At 42.2% G+C, this 26264-nt stretch overlaps 1 protein-coding gene and 1 pseudogene across 2 annotated transcripts in view; both read right to left on the bottom strand.

Moving 5' to 3' along the window:
* The window catches only part of LOC147056276 (uncharacterized), a 61313-nt pseudogene extending 52488 nt beyond the window's left edge, over positions 1-8825 (bottom strand).
* Positions 8826-9156: 331 nt separating this feature from the next.
* LOC147056275 (ribosomal protein S6 kinase beta-2-like) overlaps positions 9157-26264 on the bottom strand; it is a 42952-nt gene continuing 25844 nt past the window's right edge. The window contains exons 12-17 of one of the 2 annotated variants that reach the window (XM_085913178.1): positions 24690-24752; positions 19393-19470; positions 19155-19262; positions 17328-17440; positions 14057-14213; positions 9157-11695 (exon numbers count right to left, since the gene is read on the bottom strand). In XM_085913178.1, the coding sequence (XP_085769304.1) occupies positions 11684-11695; positions 14057-14213; positions 17328-17440; positions 19155-19262; positions 19393-19470; positions 24690-24752 (531 nt within the window). In that variant the 3' untranslated portion in view covers positions 9157-11683. Of the gene's footprint in view, positions 11696-13930; positions 14214-17327; positions 17441-19154; positions 19263-19392; positions 19471-24689; positions 24753-26264 lie in introns of those variants that run through there. The other variant, XM_085913177.1, reaches the window with a different exon arrangement.

Here is a 26264-nt window from a genome sequence, read left to right as displayed (position 1 = left end):
TGATGCATTTGACTGAATACATTGACTTTGGGAACTGCAAGAGTGGCAGTGCAAAAATGTACTGTTACACTAAAGTGACACTTAAAAGCTCCTGATTTATACTGCAGGAAAATGCAGTCAGATGAGGTACAACATAAATGGCATTACGTACAATAGTATATTCGTACAGTGGACTCCCGCAATATTATGGTTTGGCACCAGATTCAGATTACAATATTTGCAGGGTTGTTTTTTTCAATGAAAAGAATTGTTGTTGTTTTTTGTTTTTAGGGGGGCTGCAAATTTTGGGTTAAATTCTTTTTTTGAAATGCATATGTAATAATAATCAATTACTATATATGCGGGAGCATTATATAATTCGTATGATAAAAAGACACTAATTTCCCACCTATACACAGTGGTACTGCTACTTATGAACTTAATTGGTTCCAATATCAGGTCTGTAAGTAGAATTGTTTGTAAGTAGAAGCAATGTTTTCCATAGGAAACAATGTAAGAGCAAATAATGTGTGCCAGATAGTCACACTGTTTCCCCTTCTGGTCTGTGTAAAACATACAAAAAACCAAAATAACTTTTATTTTTGCTTTTTCAAACTTTTATAACAAACAATAATTGTCACTTTATTCTTGACCTCCTAACTTTGCTTGGGGAGGGGAAACATGTTCTAATTTTCTACACTTGTTAAAAATACCCCCGTGAAAGCACACAAAAAGGCAGACTAATAAATTATTGCAATGCGCTCACGTACTTGTCATTACTTTTTGGTGCAATATATTAGTTTTCCGACTGTTTGAGTGGTCATTGAATGCACCTCGCGCACAACATGAGTGAGAACTTCCATCCATCTGTGAGACTCTCAACGAGCTCACAAATATTTCAGTCAGGTTCCATTTATTTATTATCTTTCTGTGTGATCACAATTGTCTGGCATCTTTCGATTTTGTCTGGCATTCAGTGTCTCAGTCTCGCAAATGAGCACTTGGGTATATGGAGCTCAAGAGATGACGTGACTAATATATGTTGCATTTATGACCAAAATAAGCATAAGTAAGGTGATAACACCACACATTCTATTGTTAAACTTGTATTGTTAAATTATAATTCATTAGATTATTTCACATATTTCATATTAAACATGCGTCAGTCAGCATGAGTACACATTACCGGCAAACACATACATACATGTTAAAAATGTTTAACATATTCAAACGTGACGAACAAAAAAGCTTATATGTGGTACATGACGAAAACAATTGTTAAATACAACCAATTGCTTCCCCAATTGTAACAAAGCTTCGGGTCACTTCCGAATTGGTTATTGTTCCATTAGATGTCACAATGATAGGGTTTGTGGCTCAGCCACACATGATAACTTTATATCCAAAATATGGAACACATTTAACACTGACAATTATTATTTTCTGAGCAGATTGGGACAGAAAAAAACAGTCTTCACACCAGCCCAGACCACAGGATAATTGCTCAGCAGGAGCTTTCAGATATTCGAGAATCAATTGGTCAAACAAATATTCAGTAAAATACCAGGGTGACCAATTATGATTTGCTGCTGAAGAATTGAGCTATTTGCCAATTTCTGTACAACATACAACACTGTTATTTGCTGTTGAGATGCTGCAATATGGTACCCATGCCTTCTTTAACTGCCTGTTGCCATCAGCACAACAGAATAGTAGTTTTGTCTTGAACAGGCCTCGGTTTCAAACTAAGTAAATTGAGACAAGATCTTTGTTTTGTTTTTGGTATATAGAGGGCCTTGATTTTCGAGTGTCGATTTTTTTTTTTTCTTCCGCTGCAAGCCAAAATTAGCTTTGGTTAAAGTTTTGGTTTTTTGGAGAATGCTGTGTTGCGCAATGTTAAAGTGTCCAGCCAAATATACACCAGGCAAGGGGGGTTGTGCGCTCTGCTTCCTTTCTCTCACACCACATTGTTGGACGTCTCCTGCACAAATCCTGCCAACACCAGACCCCCCAACACACACACACACACACACACACACACACACACACACACACACACACACACACACACACACACACACACACACACACACAGATGCGCACTCGCTCACACACACGATTGTTCTCACAGCACTTCAGGGAAATTGAAATTAAAACATGGATACGAGACCACATGCACAGGATATGAATTCTTAAAAATGTTTAGGCTTTGTCCTTCTCTTACTACACATAATTAAGACCAACATAGTACCAGTCCAAAAAGTTATTACAAAAATAATTCTTTGAGTGTTGTTGAAACCTCGGGCAAGCTGTATTTCCGTATTTCAGAAAGGAAATCAGATCTGTTTTGAAAAGTGGTTCAATTTGCATGATTTAATCACGAGTCAAATTCCAAAGCAGACTGCTAAAACTATTGTTAAAGTTAAAACAAGCTCACTCACACCAGGCTTTCACACAAATTCTGGTTAAAATACAGCGATAGCTCACATTTTGCCTGCTCAGTTAAAGTGAGAGATTTATCCAGTATGTCCAGAGTCATCAAAGAGGTCCTTGAAAAATTTGGACATGTAGCTCGATTACCTCCAGTGGCTCTGAAGCATTTGCGTACCATCAAGTGACGATGACCTCTGAGGGGCCCATGTCTGCCAATTTTAAAGTAGCTTAACATATACTCACCTTAAACTTAAAAGTATTAGGGAAAACCCATGCAAGCATTGGGGAGAGCTCTCAATCCTCCCCCAAGGATTGAGAACCCCTTGACCAGTGGCGTGCGGTCAGAGGAGGCAAGGGAGGCCGTGCCTCCCCTGCCATCATGAAAAGGGGGGAAAACATTTTTCAATATTTTTTATTATGAAGTCATTTTCCTTTTAATTTCAGTAGTTTGTATCATTTTGAACCAAAATTGCAGAATATTTGTAGTTATTTTAAAACCAAAGACGATTCGCTCGGAGTAGCCAATTTCCTGCCTTGCCTCCTCTGAGGATTGCGTAATCACACGGCTGCCATAAGGCTGGAGAACCTTGTGTGCCGGGTGCTAGTGATCCCGGGATGCTTCATGCGCCCACCTTTAGGATAAGTGATCTCCAGTTCGAATTTACAGTGAACAACTGAGGAGCAGTCGTCCATTTATTTCGTTTTACTTTTTTTTTTTTTTTTTTTTACATTTTGTTTTACAATGGAGAATTACATAGCCAAACGATTTTCAAATATGGATTTTCGGTCGAAGCAGGAGGTAATCAGTAAAGGAAGACCAAGTCCGGAGTTAAAAGGTTTGATTCGGACAACGGGACTTTGGAGCATGTCTTTTCAAACGGAGTTGTACGTACGATCGAAAACAAGTTTTTGATTCCATGTGCTTTATTGAGTGTTTTTATGTGTGAAGATTGATGATATGGGGTTTCAATTATAATAGTTCAAATTAAATAATGAATAAGCTACTCTAGACCAGCGTTCCCCAACCTTTGAGACACGGTTCGGTGTCGGAGAAATTTTACCGGGGGAGGGTGACGTCAGTGCCTCCCCAGTCATGAACCTCACCGCGCGTCACTGCTCTTGACTGTAAGGCAGACATGCTAACCATTTTCACCATCATCCCACCTTTTCCAAAATTATATATCCATCCATCCATCCATCCATCCATCCATCCATCCATCCATCCATCCATTATCCACCCAATCCACCCATCTATCCTCTGAACCGCTTCTCCTCCGCGTTGGAGCTGATCCCTGCTGACCTCAGGCAGTATGCAGGGGACACCCTGAACTGATCACCAGCCAATCGCAGGGCACACATATACGAAACACCATTTGTACTTACATTCAAACAGCCACTCATGGATGTGTTTGGGATGTGAGGGGGAAAAAAACAGAGCACCCAGAGGAAATGCATGCAGGCACAGGGAGAACATGCAAAATCCACACAGGAAGGCCGGAATCCAACCCACCACCTCTGAACTGTGTGGGGGACATGCTCACCAGTGCACCACTGTGCCACCTTTCTAAAATTAATTGCTCATAATTTTGAATTATTGATCATTTACCTGATTCATCAATTATGATGCCTGGCAAAAGTCTTTATTTCCTGAAGGATATTCTGGTAGTACCATCCAATTTCCATATGCGGTGAGAATGCGAGGTTAAGATAATGGATGAATGTATTAAAAGGTGTCATATACAAAAGAGTATCACGAGTGTAAGAAAAAAATTAACCCAGCTGAATATGATGAAGAATAACAGTGCTCCTCTCTATATTGTGTTTTAAAGCAGTTGGCGCAAGTTAGGCAAGTTGATAAATTCTCATGCCTACAATCCCATAGTATTCCTCCATACACATACAACCGCAATATAAAAAGCTTCTATTGTGATTACTTTGTTTCGCTCCAGTAGAAATACAACCATGGGAAGAATTAATTGACCAACCTTGTTTCCTTGGTTTCCTGTTCATTCAAAATGCCTAGTACAACTAAAGGTACATTTGTTTGGACCAATCTATCAATGACAACAAAAACACAAGAGTTGAATTTAAGAGTTGATCAAAACATTCTTGAAAGACTTTCATAATAATTGAATTAACACACAAACTTTCAACCTACATAGCTATGACTGCCAAAAAAGATTCTTTTAGGCATTCCATGTTTTTTTTTGTGTGTCAGTTAGTCACTTGATACACTTTAAGTGGGACCAGACAATAAAACAAGACATTGAAGAAAACATGGTGGTTTCTTAATTATTTTTCTATGGCAAAAGAAAAATAGAAAGGATTTTATCTTTATTGAGTGTAAAAGCTCAAACCTGAATCAGGTTCATGATTTTATTAAGAACTACCACTTACCTTCAAACTGTAGTGCAGAAATACACTTGTATCTGTACTTATTTTTGTCCTGAATAATAACTAGAAAAAATGCAGGTGACATTGACACTGACAAATTCCAATTTAAAAAGAATCATAACAGATGGTGCAGTGACCTTCTCCAGTAGTATCCAACTGTTTCACCTTTTGATCCAGGTCAGATAACCAATCTGTATGTCAGAATTCCTGTGAAGTTGGCAGTACTTCCTAGTTTCCCGGTAGTTTTGCAAAGTTGCCGGTACGAGATACCATGCATGGTATACGAGATACCATGCAAATCATGTGATAAATCATACATCGGGGAGACAGGGAGAAATTTCATCACCAGGAAAATGGAACACAAAAAGGAGTGTGAGAAGGAGACAGCAATAAGACAAACAAGAGCAATAAAACAGCAAGCAGAACAGGAACACTACAAGTCAGCCATCACCGACCACTGTAAAAGAGAAAACTACATCATGGACTGGGAAAAGGCCAGAGTCATCCGCACCGAAGAAAATAAACATCAGCGTTGGATCAGGGAGGTCATTGAGATCCGTAAACGAGGCCCGAGGACCATCAACAGAGACGAGGGAGCCTACATGCTCTCTACCACCTGGAGCAGCATTTTGGAGAGGTGAAGGGACAGCAGAGGGCGTGACTCATCTGTCAAATCTGACAGGTGAGTCACGCCTTCATTCATCGATCAGCTGATAAAGACGCGTCACGATTACAACAGTGACACTCTGATGAAGGCGGAAGTTCATGCCGAAACATGTCAGGTAATACAACCAAAATACCCTGTTTGTGATAAAAGAACCAAAAAGTGAGTGATATTTGGACTTTGCTTGAGTTCCTCACTTAGATTGTTCCATAGTTTGACCCCGGTTATAGTTATGCAGAAACTTTTTAAGGTTGTTCTTATGTTTAAGATTTTGAAGTTGTGATTCCCCCTTAACTTATAACCTCCCTCCCGATTCCGAAATAAATTTTGGATATTTTCTGGTAGTTGTTTTGCTTTTGCCCTATATATGATGATCGCTGTTTGATAAGATACTATGTCAGTGAATTTCAATAGTTTGGATTGTATGTTCCAAGTACCGTAATTTTTGGACTATGTCGCGGTTTTTGTTATTGTTTGGGTGGGGGGGGAGACTTATACTCAGGAGCGACTTATATGTGATTTTTTTCAAAAATTTTCAAAATTCAAAAATCCGCGATGTAGTGAAACCATGAAAAACTAACCGCGATGTAGCAAGGGATTACTGTCATTTGAACTGCAAGTGACGTCACCCGTGCCGCGCAGCGGTTGTTTACATAAAGGCCAAAAGATTCGATCACGGGATGACGAAGATGACGAAGGGCCCCACGTACTACCAGCATCATTAGCGGCTTTGTTTGTAAGTGACACGGAGGACAAAGAGTTTGAAGGATTTAATGATTTGGAGTGACACAGAAGGTTTGAAAAACTATTATGGCTTTTATGCGCGCGACGGGAGCTCTCTTTCACCTCCGTGGATGGAAGAAGGTGCTCGGCGCCCCGCCGAGTGGCTGTCCGGGGACGGTGGATGGAGCTCGGACATGGCTTTTACGCACGCACGCTCCTATTCTATGGAGCTCCCTTCCACCTCCGTGGATGGAAGTCGGGGGCTGACGCTCGGCCAGGTGGCTGTCCGGGGACGGTGGATGGGGGTCGGACATGGCTTTTACGCACGCCCGGTGCTATTCTATGGAGCTCTCAGTACAGTAAACAGTAAATGCATGTAATATTATCATGGTGTTACCGTAATTTTCTGACTATAAGTCGTGGTTTTTGTCATAGTTTGGGTGGGGGGACGACTTATACTCAGGAGCGACTTATATGTGATTTTTTTCATTTTTGGCTCGTTGAACTCGTTTTGTTCAATAAAGAGCCGTTTACCAAACCTACGTCTTTCCTGGTACTTTGTTAATGCTACAATATAGTTATATACTAGATCTCTGCAGCGCACGCAAGGCGTTGTCGACATAAAGAACGAGGAATTTGATCGATGGATTTAATGATTTGAAGTGACAGATGGTTTAATAATATTGTTGTAATATGATAGTTATTTGAAATATACTTAATATATTGTTCTATGGGTCTGTGGAATAATTAGAAATCCAACTTACAACGGGTCCGACGTTAGCATATGCGGCGCATACGTGGCATTGTTTACATAAAGCACGATCGATGGATTTAATGAATTGGAGTGACACAGATGGTTTGATAAACGTGTTATTTATGTAATACTTCCTTGAATAACTGAATGTTACGTCAGGCCCGTTCTCGTTTGTGTATATGTCACGTTAGCATACAGTATCGTTTAGCCTGTTGTTGCTGGTTTATGTCTGTTTTTGGTGTTGGATTTTGACAAATAAATTTGCCCCAAAAGTGCGACTTATACTCCGGTGCGACTTATATATGTTGTTTTTTTCACTTTATTGTGCATTTTATGGCTGGTGCAATTTATACTCCGGAGCGATTTATAGTCCGAAAATTACGGTATGTATAAATTCAAAGCCTTCCATCTCAAAGTGCATTCCCTTCTCAGTCGTAATCCAGGTCTCAGAAAAAGTAATTATATTAAATGCTTGTTTCAATGTGTTTAAGTAATCCCGAATGCTCCTAAAATTTGTATATAGACTCCGGCTATTGAAATGGATAATAGATAGCTTATCTTTTGTTAAGATGTCCGTATTGTACTGATCATTGCTGTAATAATAACATGTGTTGTTTGTGGTGGAGAAGAAATTATTATCTGGGTCGATGTCCTGATCTATGTCCAGAGTGCTGCTTTCACTGTAATCAAACGTTCCTGTTCTTGTATCCACTGTATTACATGTCCATTGTTGCTTGATGTAGAGTCCCTGAGCATTATGCTTGTGTTTTGTGTTGTTACCTCCATTCAGTTCCAAGTCCATTCCAGTTGATTTTCTATTGAGGATACTTATTCAAGCTTTTCCAGTTCCTCAATACTCCACACCATCAGTATCTTGGCCTCTTCTGGTGATCCATTTAGTTTGATGTATATCTTGAAATTTCTGGTCCATGTACTCTACTCTGTATTTTTCCCATTCTTCTCAAATGACGTGCTTTCTTTGCAATATCCGCATTGGTCTTTGTCAAATGTTCATTTATGTAGATGTCTGTGCCTTTAAGCAACTTACCCTGCTTTAGAAGTGCAACTTTGTGCTTCCTGTTGACAAATTTCAGAATGACTGCTGGCTTGTCAATATTGTTTCTTCTGGGCAGTGGATGACATGCTTCAACCTGGTTGGAGTCCATAGTTATTCCTTTAGTTTGCAGAAATGCAGCCACCTGTTGCTCGGCTGAGCTTGCATCTTGCTCACAGCCGTCGTTACCTGCCGTCACTGCCCTTGCATAAGATATAGGTTTAATTGCTATTCCCGTGATGACAATGTCATTTATTCTTGTATATTGCTCAATGTCCGCTACCCGACTTTCAAGGTAGGCAAGCCGCTTGTCCTTCTCAGCATTGAGCATACCTTTACTTTCTTTACCTCCACTAGTGCCAAGATGGTTTTCTGCTGCATCCTTCCAGCAGAAACTTCTTCCGAAAGGAAGTCAAGTGACCTTTTTATGTCCTCGACCTCCTCCGTGGACATGGTTAGGTTTTTTTTCGGCCCCATATTGCTCATGTTGGTCGCAGCTATCTCTTTGACAGCTCAATCAGCTGTTCCACGGTAAATCAGCTGTTAGGAGTCTGCTAACAAACTCGCGGGTTCACGATCTGCTTAGATCGGTTATGTTTTCTTGTATTGCCTTTCACTAAACAGCACAGGGATGGTTCGTCTGTGACAACAAATTAACAACAGAAACTGCACAGGAATGGATCGTCTGTGGCAACAAAGTTACAACATTAATTAGCCTAGCAGGGATAATTATAGCTTTCAGAAAACCTTAAATAGAACTAAATGTGTGGTGTGACTTTTCCTTGAAGCGGGAAAAGAAAAGTGACAATGAAATGCAAGACAAATATAAATGGTAAATAGTAATTGGACTCCACTTTCATGGTGCTTTATCTACACTCTACGATGTTTAAAGAGCTTTACAATAATTCACATTCACCCATGTGAATGCACACACTCGCACACGCACACACACACACATGCACGCACGCACAGAAGTCGCGGGCGTGCTGGAGCCTATCCCAGCTGTCATCAGGCAGTAGGTGGGGGACACCCTGAACTGGTTGCCAGCCTATCACAGGGCAAACAGAGATGAACAACCATCCGCACTCGCGGGCAATTTGGAGTGCTTAATCAGCCAACCAAGCATGTTTTTGGAATATGGGAGGAAACGGCAGGACACAGAGAAACCCAATGCTGGCACGGGGAGAACATGAAAAACTCCACACAGGGAGGGTGGCATCAAACCCGCACCCTCTGAACTGTGTGGCGGACATGGTAACCAGCGTGTCACCGTGCCGCCTTGAATGAGTACATAAAGACCTTTATCCAAGGGACACACACACCTATAGGTCAGTGGATGGACCCCCAAGCACCAAATTGAGAGACTATATTCGCATGACATGCAGACAATGGGTCAAAGTAGTAAGAGACCTGTCACAACAAAGATTACTTAACAAAGGTGGATTACTACTCCACGTTTTGAGAGGTGCATTATTAAATTAGGAAATAGAAGGTCCACTTTGCAAGGTAAGATGTACCAAATGTATCAGATCACCACAATATTCATCCAAAGAGTTTTAGCTGTTCAATGAAAGATGGAGTTTGAAAATAAGATGTCTTCGCCAGGATATTCCCAGAGCTACAACTGAAAGGCTGAGCCATTTCTACTTGATAAAACTGAAAGCTACAGTATAGTAAGTTAAATTGGATTGGGGCTGTACAGTATTTTGGTTAGTCCACAATATGATTGAAGTAAACTGGCAAAGAAGAACGTGTACCATTTATTTGTGATTACATGTATTGTCATAATCTTTTATTACCATATAGATTAGTCATGTCCAAAGTCCGGCCTGCGGGCCAAATCCGGCCCCCGGTCAGATTTCATATGGCTCGCAGTTTCGGTCATATAATGTATTTTTTATTGCCCGCCTGCACTGTCAAACTGAATTAAAAAAAAAAATCATGAAACTTGAAACTGTAATTCCTCCTATTACTAAAAGGCGGCAGCACCATCCCTCTCCGCTCATTTCTGCCATGGCGACTGCAAAGAAAACGAGGAAAGTTGCAATTGAGGGCCGTCGATTTAAAGTGAAATCGGACTTACAATACTTCTCCACTGAAAATCAAGGCAATTTTGTTTGTCTAATTTGTAAAGAGACGGTTGTCTTGTTTAAAGATTTCAACCTAAAGAGACACTATCAGACTAAACATGCTAACGCATACGACAAGCTAACAGGGAGTGACCGTGCTGATCAAGTGAAGCAGCTCCAAGCTGAACTGGCATCACAACAGCGATTCTTCACGCGGGGCTGTGAGTCAAAAGTAAATATTACGAAAGCAAGCTACGAAGTGACCATGTTAATACTGTTGACGTTATGAACCTGTAGACGTGACACAAACTATTACTTTCTGAAAGATATTGTAAATGACAATAGCAAAATTCACTTGTTCTAAGTTTTAATAATAACAGACAACTTTGCATTACTTATAACTCTGGTTGAAGATGTTCATGAGGCAAAAATAATTTTAAACTCATGTAAATTTAAGGTATTTCATAGTTTGTTCAATGTAATCTGACTATTCAGATATGAATGAAAGGCAGAATTTGTGTTTTTAGAGTTGTTCACATCTGCCTGAGTGGCTTATATTTGGTTATTTTGTCATTTGAAAAATAAAGACAATTGTGACAATGAAATTTGTTTTATAACAGTGTGTATTTGCATGAAATTTTCGTAGGTAGGCAATGTCTCCTCTTTCTCTTGCTGCTCTCAACTCTGGCATAAGCTCTTTTCTTTTCTGTTTGATGGAGTCTGTGTAGTCCTCGTTGATATAAATTCTTGTGCCATGAAGAGCTTTTGCCCGCTGCAATATGGCGTCTCTGTCTATACCTGAGGAGTTTAAAAGCTATAGGTCTTGGTTTGCCACATTCTCTAGGTTTCCCTATACGGTGTGCTCTCTCTATTCCTACCCTGTGCTGTAGTTTAAGTTTTTCTTTCAAAATGTTTGTGATTGTTCCTGCTGTATCAGCCCATGTTTCTCTTGGTGCTTCTGCCACTCCATCAAATACCAGGTTGTTTCTTCTGGTTTGTCCTTCCAGGTATTCCAGTTTGTCAATGTCAGCCTGCATTGTGTTGGCTTTTTCAGTTTGTTTGTCGTTGCAACATTTCAGGTCACCTCTTTTTGGGTGAATTACAGACTCACCTTGAACTCTTGGATATCTTTAATAACAGTCTCAAATCTTTTATTTGTGGAATCCATAATAAGTTGAATGAAGCCTTTAAAGTTCTCCTGCTGCTGTTGTAGGAGGGCTGTAAATATGTCCTTCTGTTTTTGCATCAGGTCAGATACCTGGCTACGTGACATGTATTCACTCTCCTCATCTTCTGGCTTCGTCTACACTTTTTTAGGCATCTCTGTGTCTGCTCTTTTTCGTCTACCCAGGGTTGTACGAAAGATGGCTGGCCGCTGCTGTTGTTAGCCACCAGGCGCTAGTAGCCGCGCTGGGCCTTCTCTTCAGCTGCCGCTAGCACGTTGTGCTGCTCCTTTGTCCGGTGCTGTTAGCCACCGCCGCTGGGCCTCAGTTGTTCACGATTAAGCCTGATCCTTTAGTGGTGGTGGATGGCTCCGTGTGATGATACGAAAAGCCAAGTGTCCTGAAAAGCCTGTCCCTGTGCCCTGTCACGCGTTAGCTGCGTGGCGAGCGTTAGCTGCGTGCCTGTAAAGGACAAGAAATAGCGGCAGTACAGGGCTAAGAGTGCCTGGCTCTAACAACCAGTTGCAGATGGTGACTGCTTTAGCTTAGCGTATTCAGGTACTTACACACAGGGGCTCCACCTGGGGCCCACTGCGTTGATATGGTTTAGGTTAGGTAAAAATGGTGATCATCAGGAATACCTCTGGCAGCAAGACTTACCTACCCGGGTCCCAACAAGTGGACCCACTGCGGTGATTAGGCACGAGGATGAATAAGCTACTGTTCAGCTTGCCTAGAGACCGACATGCATGCTCAACCAAAGTTGGCCTAAGCAGCCGCTTCCTGTCCTCTTGAGATTCTTGGTTTTGTTAATTCCTCTCCACGTCTGTTTCTTTCACTCTTGAAAGCTGCTGTGTGGCGAGCGTTAGCTGCGTGGCGAGCGTTAGCTGCGTGGCGAGCGTTAGCTGCGTGGCGACCGTCTATAGATCAATTAATCATGTGACTAATGAATGCTCTAGCATTTTAAATATGGCCCAGTGAGTGACCGGTAGGCTTCAGTGGGTCCTCACTTCCTTCCTGCGCCACCAGTCAAATGCAAACGACCAATAAGCATCTCTTCAAATTTCATATCTCCCCAAATCTCAGATTTTAAGTAACTTAGCGTTGAAGAGCATACTGTTCATGTATAGTTATTTGATATATAGCTTATATATAGTTATATAGGCCTGTGGATTAATTGGAACCGCAACTGACAATGAGTCCAACGACAGCGCCGCATGCACTTCCGGAGTCAGCAGCAGCGTTGTTTTTAAGTGCCACAAAGGATGAAGATTTTGATGGATTTAATGATTTGGAGTGGCACAGATAGTTTGATAAACTTATTTATGTTAAAGTTATTTGAATAACTGTTAATATGTTACGTCAGGCACGTTCTCAGTTCCTCGTTTGTGTTTATGTAACATTAGCATACAGGATCGTTTAAGCCTGTTGTTGCTTATTCATGTCTGTTCTTGGTGTTGGATTTTGTCAATTAAAGTTCCCCCAAAAATGCGACTTGTACTCCGGTGCGACTGTTTTTGTTTCTTCTTTATCATGTATTTTATGCCTGGTGCAACTTGTACTCCGGAGCGATTTATAGTCTGAAAAATACGCAAGTCTTTATTCTAGTACGGCAAAACGTCCTGTTACCAGAGGTCACTCATGCCCCCCGCCCCATCACACTGCAGATACCCCTAATTTTTAAATGAGAATTTCCTAAATTCAATTATGATCACTAAATACAATCTGCTTTACCAAATAACTTGAAAAGTAACACAATGCTGTACTTACTAGATAACAAATGGTAGCATTGATTTTATTTACTTGTCAGTGGTATGACAGTGGTATAACAATATAATTCACCAATCCACCAAATCACCCATAAATCCACTCAATATTAGTTGAAATATTATTATTGCAATTACAATGAATTTCCACAAGTGTTCTGTACAGTGCATATTGATTAAAGAATTGCACACTATACACTAGCAGCACCATAATATATAAATCCTTAACTTAATATAGATAAATATGTGAACACAATCTACACCAAATATTCTGTGCTATAAATATGACACAGGAGCAAATACATGGGGAGATCATTTAAAACAAAACAAAGCGAAACAAATCACTGGTCAGAGTCAGTAATAGAAATACCTCAGCTCTAAGTGCATTAACTTGTTGCTGGTGACACAATTGGTTATTGTGCATTTTAAGTACAAGTCTCTTTATTGTATGATCATTCTCGTATTAAATTGTTGCATTCATCTTGAGGGCACTTCAGACCCGGTACCAGGGATCACTGTTTTTTTTTTGATGATCAATTTCTATCCTTGTTCTGTTATGTAATCAGGTTATGCTGTTTAAAAAAAAAAAAAAAAAAGGGGGGTTTTACATGTGACTGTCTTATTTTGCATGTATAGACTGGAAACAACTTTGCATGACACTTCCATTTACTGTCAACCTGTGACAACTTTGGTATGACTTTTGGTCAATTATCTAAGAACCAAAAAGTTTCAGTTTACTGACATTTTAGGTGCATACTTGATGTTTAATGGTCGTCATTCCCGTGGTACCATAAATATCATTGTTCCTAATTCTCGGATGCATTCAGGAAGAACCATTGAAAATTCATCCACTGTGGCAAGTGTGGAATGAAAGCAATTGGTATGTACCATGCCATGAATGAATGAATAAAGCCCCCCCCCCCCCCCCCCCCCAAAAAAAAAAGGCACAAACATCACTTTGTACACCCGTCGTTCAAAATAACTGAAAAGGTTAACCTGACCAGGGCTGGCAGTGCAAGCATGCTTAAGGCCCTCCTCATCTGTGGTGTCCCTTCACCTTATTGTTCCTGGAAGGGGTCTTGATAGGCATACTGGCAGATCCATTCTCCTTTGGCACAGGGAATGAAGATACTGATGAAGACTTGGGAGAAAAAGGTCCTGGCTCTCCATCAATATTTGACTTGAAGGGTCCAGCAGGGGAAAATTTCAGAGGACTTAAAAGAAAATGAAACAAACAAAATTTTAAAAATAAAGAATGGGAATAAAGCTGATGACAAGAGTTAAACTGCAATGTTATTATAGTTTTGGCCCGAATATAAGACGATCTTTTTTGCATTGAAATAAGACGGAAAAAGTGGGGGTCGTCTTATATTCGTCTTTTGTACAAAGTGAGTATATACATTTCATTGTTACTACTGTGCACTGTTGTGCCGATCGCGGTTTGCTTCGTGTGTGCGCCGTTTGATCGACAGCTTCGGCGCGCTGATAATCAACTGAGTATATTGCAGTGATCGTGTGTGTCTTTGACACAAAGTGAGTATCTACATTTCATTGTTACTACTGTCCACTGTTGTGCCGTTTGTCCGATTTTGGTTTGCTTCATGTGCGCGCCGTTTGATTGACAGCTCCGGCACGCTCCTTTAAGTTTGCCTCGCATTGTACGAGCAGCCGTTACGCAGCGGCACGGCGACTAACGGTCGCCAGCAAATGTATTTTGTTGTCTCGATTGATGACTTATGTTTGGTGTGTTGCCGAGAGTATTTCGTTTATTGGTTTAGTGGTAATTGTTATTTTTTTGCCAATAATTCAGTAAAGCAATCAAAACTGAACCACGTCTTCCCTCCTGTGTTCTGACCGACAACCGAGGGAGAAAAGAGCACAACCATCCGAGCCAACCCCCTATATAGTCCTCAGGCTCCCCAACAATAGCGGTAGAAGTTTGTATTATTTTATTGCAATGTTTTTCCTTATTCAGATTTGTTTCAAGACTACAGTTAGACTCCATTTTGATGGTTAAAGCAGTTATTGTAATTTTGTTGTTTTATCACAGTAGATTGGTTTATTTACAACTGTGATTGCACTTTAGTTTACATATTTAAATGTTCAGATATTAAGATGTGATAGAGTTTTTGCATGATTTGAATGAGGCCAAAAAAACGTGCTTTTTCTCTCTCAAATATATTGTTATAATCATTTGTTTCAGATGTAATTATTTTCTGTAAAAAAATAAATATGGTGTTCAAAAAGTCTTTTTTTCAACCTTGAGTCTTGAAAAAAAGGGGGTCGTCTTATAATCGGGGTCGTTTTATATTCAGGCCAGTACGGTATTATAGTGTATCACGTACATGTAACTGATTCTGTATAACAAAGAGCTTATGTGGTTTGACACAAGTGATATCTAAGTTTTGATGAGCTAAATAACAACACACCAGTATTCTTGACAATGTGAAAATAATTACCGTCTTATACACGGTTATATGGACTATAGCACCTGAAGATGAAGAGACTTGGTAGTAGAAGGGGGAGTTTCAGGAATGCGTACAAAAAAATAGGTTGGGAGGAAACCTAAACCAGACAGGACTACAAGAAAATGGAGGTGAAGAGCGGAGGTGGTTGCCAAACAAAAGTGTGTAATGAGTTCAAGGGGGTGGCCCTAAGGAAAGGATAAAAGAGAGTCGTACAGATTGGCAAGGCAGTAGGATCATACTGGGAAAGATTTGCAGCTGGTTAGGGTGATTAAAGAAAGAAATGGAAATGTACCGCTAAGTAAGGAAAGGAGGCAGAGTACATGAAGCGTTACTTTGATGAGTTGATGAATGAGGAAAACAAAAGAGGGAAAAAGGGACAAGAGCTGGAACTGAAATGGAGGGCCAGATAATAAAGCTGTGACTGTTTGGACCATATTCATTGAGGCAGTTATTTGTCTTTAACGTTTTCAAAGAAACGTGCGCTGCTACTGCAGAGCATTCTTAAGAGGGAAAGAATTACAACCTGTCACAGAATTCAAATACCTCGGAGTGATACTTAATTCCACTCTGTCCTTCATAAATCATATTAAAGGACTTGCCAATACTGTAAATTTAACCGTGCAAATTTTAAACAAATTAGGCATTTTTTAACACTTGGTATTGCCAGAATGGTTCTCCATTCAATTATCATTTTTTTATCACATTGAATACTGTATCACAAGTTGGTCTCTCACCACAGCTACTAATCTGAAATTAATTGAATTACTGTACAAAAAAATCTCAAAGTTGTTTTTTTTTTTTTACCAAAAACCTAATTCTTTTTATGTATATAATATTTTGAACGAACAAAATTTTTACATTTTGGAAATTTTATAAATCGTAAGTATGTATGCTTCATTTATATAGCGCTACATTGACTAGCCTGTCCTCTGGTGTCTACCTTGTTCTAACGTTTGAAAACAAAAGACAATTTGAAATTAATTGAATCACTGTACAAAAACCCATATCCTAATTCTTTTCATGTATGTACTATTATGAACGGGAAACAATTTTTACATTTTGAAAATGTATGCTTCATTTATAAAGCGCTACATTGACTAGTCTGTCAAAGTCAAAGTCCCAATGATCATCGTCACACACACATATGGGTGCGGTGAAATTTGTCCTCTGCATTTAACCCATCCCCATGTGATTTTAATCCATCCCCTGAGGGAGCAGTGAGCAGCAGCAGTGAGCAGCAGCAGTGCCGCGCTCGGGAATCATTTGGTGATCCAACCCCCAATTCCAACTCTTAATGCTGAGTGCCAAGCAGGGAGGCAATGGGTCCCATTTTTATAGTCTCTGATATGACCCGGCCGGGGTTTGAACCCACATCCTTCCAGTCTCAGGGCTGACACTCTACTACTACCTCTGGTGTCTACCTTGTTCTAATGTATGAAAACAAAAGACAATTGGAAAGTATTACAGTATTGTCGCATGAACAAATAATAAATTGACTTGAGTCACTACTACATTACTTAGCGACATGTTAAGATGTGTACTTAAGCATCCCTGGTTTAGTGCAATAAAAAAAAGTGTCGAATGTGCAGGACACACTTGCCAATTTTGAGTTGTGAAAAATAGGGAGGACCCCCCCTCCATCGGCAAATAAACCCAAAGTTTCTTTGCCAGATTTCAAGTTTTTTTGGCCTTATATTTACCACAAGAAAAAAAATGCATGCAGAGCGTTTTTGGCACGAGTATGAGACAAGACGACATGGTGCCGTTTGTGAGATCGAGCCAATTCACAAATAAGCCACATCCTTTTAAAAAGAGTTAATAGCTGGGTGGGAAAGTTGCAGGTGGCTTAATATGTGTTACCTGTTAGGTGTGCATGGACTACTGTTGTGTCGGCGAGCAGGCCGCATTCGGGGTTCAAAGGAGAAACCTTCTTTTAAGCTGTCCAGGACTGAAGGAGCCACATAGGTGAAACCCTGATGGAAATGAAGGAAATTTTCACATCAACCACAAATGTTATCATGGTAATTACAACGTAACTGTGGGAAAATATTACAACCCTATGCCAGTTACTATATGACAACCCTTTGCCAGTTACTGCATCACAACACTGTGATTGTGCAATAAGCAATTTACACCTAGACCTCAATAGAACGCGCTTTGATTTTACGCGACATTCTAACACGGTTTGGTCATGTGCCCGAATTTTTTTCATCGTAAATACATTTTCATTTGAAATGTGAACACTAACCTTAAAACATTTGGAAAACTATGCGTAAACCTTCCCGCTAGTGCAGTGGTTCTTAACCTTGTTGGAGTTACCGAATCCCGATTAGTAAGTATACGTGAGAGGTTTAAAAAAAAAATAATAATAATAAAAAAAATAAAAAAAATAAAGTGTTTCTTTCCTATCTTTAGACTTTCTACATAACGCGGATACCAAAATATGGACCCCAAATTTCACGTATAAAAATCGAGGTTCTGGTGTCATAAATAAATAAATCAACATTTGACAGCCTCACAGTTAGGAGTTAGGAGGGTGCGGGTTCGATTCAACCTCCGGCGCTCCCTGTGTGGAGTTTGCATGTTCTGCCGGTGTCCACGTGGGTTTTCTCCGGGCACTCCGGTTTCCTCCCACATCTCTAAAACATGCTTGATAGGCCGATTGAGCACTCCAAATTGTCCCTAGGTGCGAGTGCGAATGGTTGTTCATCTCTGTGTGCCCTGCGATTGGTTGGCAACCAGTTCAGGGTGTCCCCCGCCTACTGCCCGATGACGGCTGGGATAGGCTTCAGCACGCCCGCGACCCCCGTGGGGACTAAGCGGTTCAGAAAATGTTTGGATGGATGGAACATTTGACAGCTTTTGTCGTCTCTCTCTGAGGAAAAATATGGACACTATAGTTCAAAAGTGTTGGGCAATTGAGTAAAAGTCCTTTCTTCCTGTGAACTAAAATGCTTTGGATTTGACATCAAAATAAAAACTGACGTCACTTGAAATTCAAATTACAGCAATTCCTTGCTACATCGCGGTTCGTTTATCGCAGGTTCCCTTTTTCTTTTTTTTACATTTTGAAAATTTGTGAAAAAAATCACATATAAGTCGCCCCCCCAACCAAACTAAGAAAAGAAAACGCGATTTATAGTCCGAAAATTACGGTATTTAAAAAAACTTGGGAGAATGTTTTATGGACTGATGTGACAATGTATTTCAAACTAGGACAAAGCAACAATAAAATATTGGCTCATGATTTCAAACACTACAAACATGTAAAGTTGATGATGTAATGTCAGGCCTTGGACTTCTTAGATGGCCTCTTCTGTAGTGGGCACAATAATCTTTATCAATCTAACACGTCAGCAAAGTGAACTCGGAAGTCTATAGAAACAGTCTGACACAAACAGACTGATTGGGGGAACCAAAACGCAACAAAAATAATGAAGCAAAACACAATGTCAAACCAACAAACAAAACCATCAGAGGAAAGACGTGGGAGGTTTTAGACCCGCCCATTTCAAACCGGACATAACATGCATTTTACCTGCTTCAAGAAGTGAAAGGAGTAAAAACCCTGAAATTAACTAACAGTAAGAGGCTGAAAACATTGTTTTAAAATGATTGACTAAAATGCAAGGCAAAAATCTTTGAGCAGACAAATTATTTTGTTGTTTTTTTTACAACTCTACTCACAGCAAAGGTGAGCTCTCCGCTTTGGCTAAGTGAGGAATCGTCGGGACTGTCCACTGGTGTCTGTCTGGTAAACCTGGTGTCAAACTGGCTTATATCTTCATCGGACTGCTACATGGACAAAGAAATGTTCAAACAATCTCATTAGAGAAAAGAATCAAGTGTGAAGAGAGGTAATTACTGGATTGAGGATTTGTAGTCAATGAGACATGACAGCAGCTAAATGTTTCAAATGTTTTACCAGCTGTGGCTTGTATGGTGGCTCAACTCTCTTATTTAGAAGGTCATCCCACTCTATTTGCTTGAAAAATGGATGTTTCTGGAGAGAGAGGGGGGGGGGTAAATAAGCATGTTCGCATTGCACTAAAAGCCATTAACTCATTGACACCTGCCATGTTTGTATTGGCTGCGATATTCATCCAGCCTGAAAGCAAAGTTTGTCGACATGATTATGGCGAACATGTTTCATTAGAGATAGTCAAGTTACATGGTGGAGGGGGCAACAGATGGTGCAAAATGTGAGAATTGGATTGTTCCCAGGAATAAATTGGCATTGCTAAAATTCCAAATTTTAGCAGCAGGTGGTGCAAAATGTGAGTATGGGATTGTTGAATGAATTGGCATTGCTGAAATTCCAAATTTTACCAAGAGATGGTGCCAAACTTTGACATGAGACCAGAAGCAGCGAGTAAACAAGCTGAATTAGCAAAAACATGGATAAATAGAATGGCACGAGGTCAGTTCTGAGTCACACATGGAAGCACATAAGTTACGATTTTTGATTTTATTTTTTGCTTGGCTACGATATATTTGGTAACAGCTTAAAGCAATATTATCACATAATTAAATGAGTGCCCACTGCTATAGGATACTATGGTGGTGTGTTAAGAATTAGTCAAATCAACAGGTTCATTCAATGTTTTTGAGATGTTTTAATCACTATGGTTAGTCAAAAAGGTTGATTCAAATGTTTTATGATGTTTTAATCAGTATGGTTAGTCAAAAAGGTTGATTCAAATGTTTTATGTTTTAATCAGTATGGTTAGTCAAACAGGTTGATTCAAACGTTTTATGATGTTTTAATCAATATGGTGGGGGGCAATGGATCAGCGTTCTCGTCGCACCCCCTGTCAGTACCCGGGCTTGCCCAGGGAAGCAAATGATTCTAGACTAAATTTCGAGAGACGACGCCTGAGAGCCAAGTCAAAGAATCCTAGTCATAGTCCCCAAGCTGATAGCAAACAGCCTCACAAGCACCTCGCAGTGGGACCTGCCCTTCGAATACTACAACTAAATGTCGAAGGCCTTTCCGCAGCCAAGCGAAGCCTCATTGAAGTACTCACCTTCCAACACACGATTGATGTTATCTGCCTCCAAGAGACTCACATTGGCACAGAGGAAGCAGGCCGCTTCCCCATCAAAGGCTTTGACCTCCTGTGCCACACCCCAGATGCCAAACATGGACGGGCCACTTATGTGCGGTCTGACATAGTTGAAGCAAACCACTTGACAACAACACATTTCTCTGACACCATAAATATCGGTGGTTTCGATATTGTCAATGTGTACAAGCCCCCTAGTGCCAACTGGGATCTGCAGGTCCTACCCACACTATCCCACCCTGCCATCTACGTGAGAGATTTTAACAGCCGCCACCCTGATTGGGGATACCCAGCAAAGGATAGCGATGGAGAGGCACTTTCAGACTGGGCATCTAGAAATGACCATGCCCTGATACACGATCCCAAACAAAGAGAAACCTTCCACTCCGCCAGGTGGAAGAAAGACTATTCTCCTGACCTGTGTTGGGTCAGCTCTTTGAATGGAATGCCCTATCCTGCTCAGATCCTCATCCTTGACGACTTTCCACACGGTCAACACCGCCCCTTGCTCGTACACGTTGGACTACAGCTCCCAGTCATAAACAGCCCAAGGAAGATGCGCTGGAACTTCCGCAAAGCCAACTGGAAGAAATACAGTGAAACTCTGGATAGGAGTGTTGTCACCATCCCACTCCACACCATCACTGTCGATGAAGCCTACAACCACTTCTGCAGCGCCATCTACAAAGCTGCCCACTCAGCAATCCCACGAGGCTACCGACCCCTGTACGTCCCATGCCTGGACGAAGAAAGCGCTGCACTCCTACAAGCCTACAAAACAGCAGGGGACCCTGAGATAGCAGACCATGGCGAAGGAAATGGAAGGAGACAGTAGCTGACCTGAACTTTACACACTCTAGCAGGAAATGCTGGGGCCTCATCCGCCGTCTCGGAGCTGCACAAAAGCCCCCTAACCAAAACCGAGAACCCGTCACACCCAATCAAGTTGCATCACACCTACTGTCTATTGGAAAAGTAACTCAAGACAAACCCACCAGAAGAGTAGTTTCATCTGAGCTAAAGAAACACCAACAACAAGTGCTCAGAAAGGATAGAATTCCAGAGCCTTTTGAAGTTGCTGAACTGGAGAAAGTCCTGCAGGGCGTGAAATGTGGGAAGGTAGCAGGATATGACAATATCTCTCCAGAGTTCATGAAACACCTTGGCCCCCGAGCCCGAACCTGGCTGACAAGATTCTACAGTAAGATTGTAAAAACAAACTCGATCCCGAACAAATGGCGAACAGAAAAAGTAATTGCCATACCAAAACCTGGCAAAGATCACAAAATGCCAGCTAGCTACCGCCCAATCTCCCTACTCAGCATTCCTTTCAAAATCTTGGAACGACTACTTTTACAATGTATTTTGCCAGGAGTACAGGAACTTCTTTGTGTGGAAGAGGCAGGTTTCCGCAAGGACCGCAGCACAGGAGAACAAATACTGGCCCTATCCACCTTTATCGAAAATGGTTTCGGGAGCAGACTGAAGACAGGGACTGTGCACAAAGGCCTCCTACTCAAACTTACAAAAGCGCTCCCTGCCTGGGCAACGGCAAGAAAACAAACTCTGGTGACAAACAGAAGGTTCAGAGTTCACCTCGGTCAGAACACGAGCGCATGGAGAAGGCAGACAAATGGGCTACCACAAGGTTCAGTCTTAGCTCCAACTTTGTTCAACCTCTACATAAATGACCTACCCACCACCAAATCCCGTAAATTCATCCATGCAGATGACATCTGTCCGGCATTTCAAGCACCAGACTTCAACCAACTGGAACGGGTGCTCACAGAAGATCTTGTCAAACTGGACCAGTTCTGTAAAACCTGGCGCCTAAAGCCAAGCCCAGCAAAAACTGTATCTAGCGTATTCCATCTCCATAACGCAAAAGCTGCCAGAGAACTAAACAACTACCTGGGTGGACTCAAACTGAAGCACGCCTCCAACCCAACCTACCTTGGAGTGACCATTGACCGGACCCTTTCTTTTAAGGAACACCTAAAGGGGACGGCAGCCAAAGTTAAATCAAGGAACAACCTGCTCTGCAAACTTGCTGGTGTGAAATGGGGGGGCAGAGGCGTCCACACTGCGCACCTCGGCACTGGCCCTTGCATACTCTGCAGCCGAATATTGTGCCCTTGTCTGGTCAAGGTCCCCCCACACTCACTATGTGGACACCCAGCTCAACAAAACCATGAAGACCATAACCGGGACTGTCCGCACAAAACCACTCCCCTAGCTTCCTGTCCTGTCAAACATCCCCCCCCCACATATCCGGCGAGAAGCAGCCACCCATAAGATGCTTCAAAAGATCAAAGACTCTCCCAATTTACCGAGCCATACAGACATCTACAACCCACCCACTGCTCGACTTCCATTGTGGAAGCAGGGCCTGGGGACTCTGAGGCGGACTCTCCAATCTCTGGGGTTGAAATTCGATCCCCAAAAACTCCTCGGTGGCAGGGCCCCGGGGGTGGATGAGATCCGCCCGGAGTTCTTAAAGGCTCTGGATGTTGTGGGGCTGTCATGGCTGACACCCCTCTACAGCATTGCGTGGACATCGGGGACGGTGCCTCTGGATTGGCACACTGGGGTGGTGGTTCCCCTCTTTAAGAAGAATGTGTTCCAATTACAGGGGAATCACACTCCTCAGCCTCGCTGGTAAGGTCTATTCAGGGGTGCTGGAGAGGAGGGTCTGTCGGGAGGTCAAACCTCGGATTCAGGAGGAGCAGTGTGGCTTTCGTCCTGGCCGTGGAACAGTGGACCAGCTCTACACCCTCGGCAGGATCCTCGAGGCTGTATGGGAGTTCGCCCAACCAGTGCACATGTGTTTTGTGGATTTGGAGAAGGCGTTCGACAGTGTCCCTCGGGAGGATCTGTGGAGGGTGCTTCGGGAGTACGGGTAGCCGAGCCAACTGATAAGGGCGGTTCGGTCCCTGTATCACCAATGCCGGAGTTTGGTCCGCATTTCCGGCAGTAAGTCGGATTCGTTCCCAGTGAGGGTTGGACTCCGCCAAGGCTCCCCTTTGTCACCGATTCTGTTCATAATTTTTATGGACAGAATTACTAGGCGTAGCCAAGGCATTGAGGGTGTCCGGTTTGGGGACCTCAGCATCGCATCTCTGCTTTTTCCAGATGACGTGGTGCTGTTGGCTTCTTCAGGCCGTGATCTCCAGCTCTCACTGGAGCGGTTCTCAGCCGAGTGTGAAGCGGTCGGGATGAGGGTCAGCACCTCCAAATCCGAGTCCATGGTCCTTGGTCGGAAAAGGGTGGAATGCCCTCTCCGGATCGGGGATGAGATCCTGCCCTAAGTGGAGGGGTTCAAGTATCTTGAGGTCTTGTTCATGAGTGAGGGCAGGATGGAGCGCGAGATCGACAGGCGGATTGGTGCAGCGTCTGCAGTAATGCGGACTCAGTACCGGTCCGTCGTGGCAAAGAGAGAGCTGAGCCAAAAGGCAAAGCTCTCAATTTACCGGTTGATCTATGCTCCTACCCTCACCTATGGTCACAAGCTATGGGTCGTGACCAAAAGAACGAGATCCAGGATACAAGCGGGCGAAATGAGTTTCCTCCGCAGGGTGTCCGGGCTCTCCTTTAGAGATAAGACGAGAAGCTCAGTCATCCGGAAGAGACTCGGAGTAGAGCTGCTGCTCCTCCACGTTGAGAGGAGCCAGATGAGGTGGCTCGGGCATCTCATCAGGATGCCTCCTGGACGCCTACCTGGGGAGGTGTTCCGGGCATGTCCCACCGGTAGGCGACCCCGGGGACGACCCAGGACGCGCCGGAGAGACTATGTCTCTCAGCTGGCCTGGGAACGCCTTGGGATCCCCCGGGATGAGCTGGATTAAGTGGCTGGGGAGAGGGAAGTCTGGGAGTCCCTCCTAAAGCTGCTGCCCCCGCGACCCGACCCCGGATAAGCGGAAGAGGATGGATGGATGGATGGATGGATGGATGGATGGATGGATGGATGGATGGATGGATGGATGGATGGATGGATGGATGGATGGATGGATGGATGGATGGATGGATGGATGGATGGATGGAAAATGAACTGATTGTTATTTATGCCGCTTTTACCGGTCCATCCTACAAGTAAGCTATGTGGACCCTGACCTACAACATCTTTCAAACCTCTTGTGGGTGTGGAAATGCCACTTACTTTGATATCATCACAGTCTGCTTTACTGGAGCCAAGTCTTTGGGCGGGATTCTTCTTCAACAGCTGGAAACAGAAAAAGGCTAATCAGATTCAATGAGGCAAAAAAAAAAAACTATATTTTGGTTTTGTTTAAACTCATCCCAGGACAAATGCTGTATGAATTCAACTTTGTTATGTACAAAAGAGATCTGTCTGCAGGTTATCGCCCTGTAATTCACACAATTTAGTTTGACAGCTCGTGCGACAGACTATTCTGCCAGATTTGGATCACAAAGTTCCATGATATGGTGAGATGGACCAGTGTTGAAAACCAGATGACCAATGGAAATGTGGTTTAACATTTAGAATTGTACTTTATATTCTAATTTGTCAAGTTTAGAAGTCAATACGTTTTGTCTTTAATGCAACATGGATTCACTTTGTGGATATGAAACACTGCTATTAATGTAATTTCCTCTGCAGATCATAGATACGTATTTCGTAGCTTGAATTAGATTCACCGAGTTATGATTAAACTGGCTTGGCAAGAGGGCTAAAGTGAAATGATTGATTGTTCTAGTTGCAAGTGATCTGAAGGCCATGCTAAAAGTGAACAAGCTTAAAGTGAACAAAAATCCTGTTTAACAGCAGGAATCCACTTACTAACAAACATTGTTGATCGATTTGATTAAAGTCATTTGGATGAATGAAAATTACTATTGTAGGTTTTATCTCCTCTGACTATTGTTGTGAAAATTATTCTTGTTTTTATTTTTTGTGTTGATGACTTGAATGTTTTGTTTGTCCATGGACCAATATATATGTGTGTGTGTAATATGTATGTGTAATAAAAACGAAATTTTGACCTCTGTGTGTCTTGACATGTGAAGATATTGACAAAGTCAAAGTCAACTTTAATGTCAATTTCTTCACGTTAAGACACACAAAGAGATCGAAATTACGTTTCCCACCGTCCCACGGTGACTAGACACATTACAAAACACATACAAGTAAATAGCATAAAGAGTAAAAACGAATAGACAAGAGCGATGAATAAGTAATAAGCAAATAACCCAAATAAATAAACAATAAATAAATAAATAAATAAGAGGAGCAAAATGGAGCAAGCGTGCATACAGCAGACAGCCAGAATATAGCACAAAAGAACAGGACGTTATGCAGCCGAGGGTGGAGCGGGGAAAGAATTCAGGATCCTGACAGCTTGGAGTACAAAGCTGTTGGCGAGTCTGGTGGTGCGGGAGCGCAGGCATCTGTACCTCTTCCCAGAGGGCAGAAGATCAAACGAAGAGTGAGTGTGGTGACTCACATCACACACAATCGCGATCGCCTTGAGGGTGAGACGGGAGGTGTAAATGACCTTCAGGGAGGGGAGCGGAGCCCCAATGAGCTTACTAGCAGTGTTCACTATGCGCTGCAGAGCCTTCATGTTGTATTCAGTGCAGCCACCACCTCACACAGCGATACAACTGGACAGGACGCACTCAATGGTGCCACGGTAGAATGTGGTCAAAATGGCACTTGCTCGCCTGACTTTCCGCAGAAAGTACAGGCGGCGCTGAGCTTTCTTTGCCAGCG

The sequence above is a fragment of the Syngnathus leptorhynchus genome, chromosome 5, assembly GCF_054491065.1.
Source record: "Syngnathus leptorhynchus isolate UIUO chromosome 5, UIUO_Slep, whole genome shotgun sequence".
NCBI lineage: Eukaryota > Metazoa > Chordata > Actinopteri > Syngnathiformes > Syngnathidae > Syngnathus > Syngnathus leptorhynchus.
Note: the sequence above shows the minus strand (reverse complement) of the source record. Positions and strands in the feature narration are given on the sequence as shown.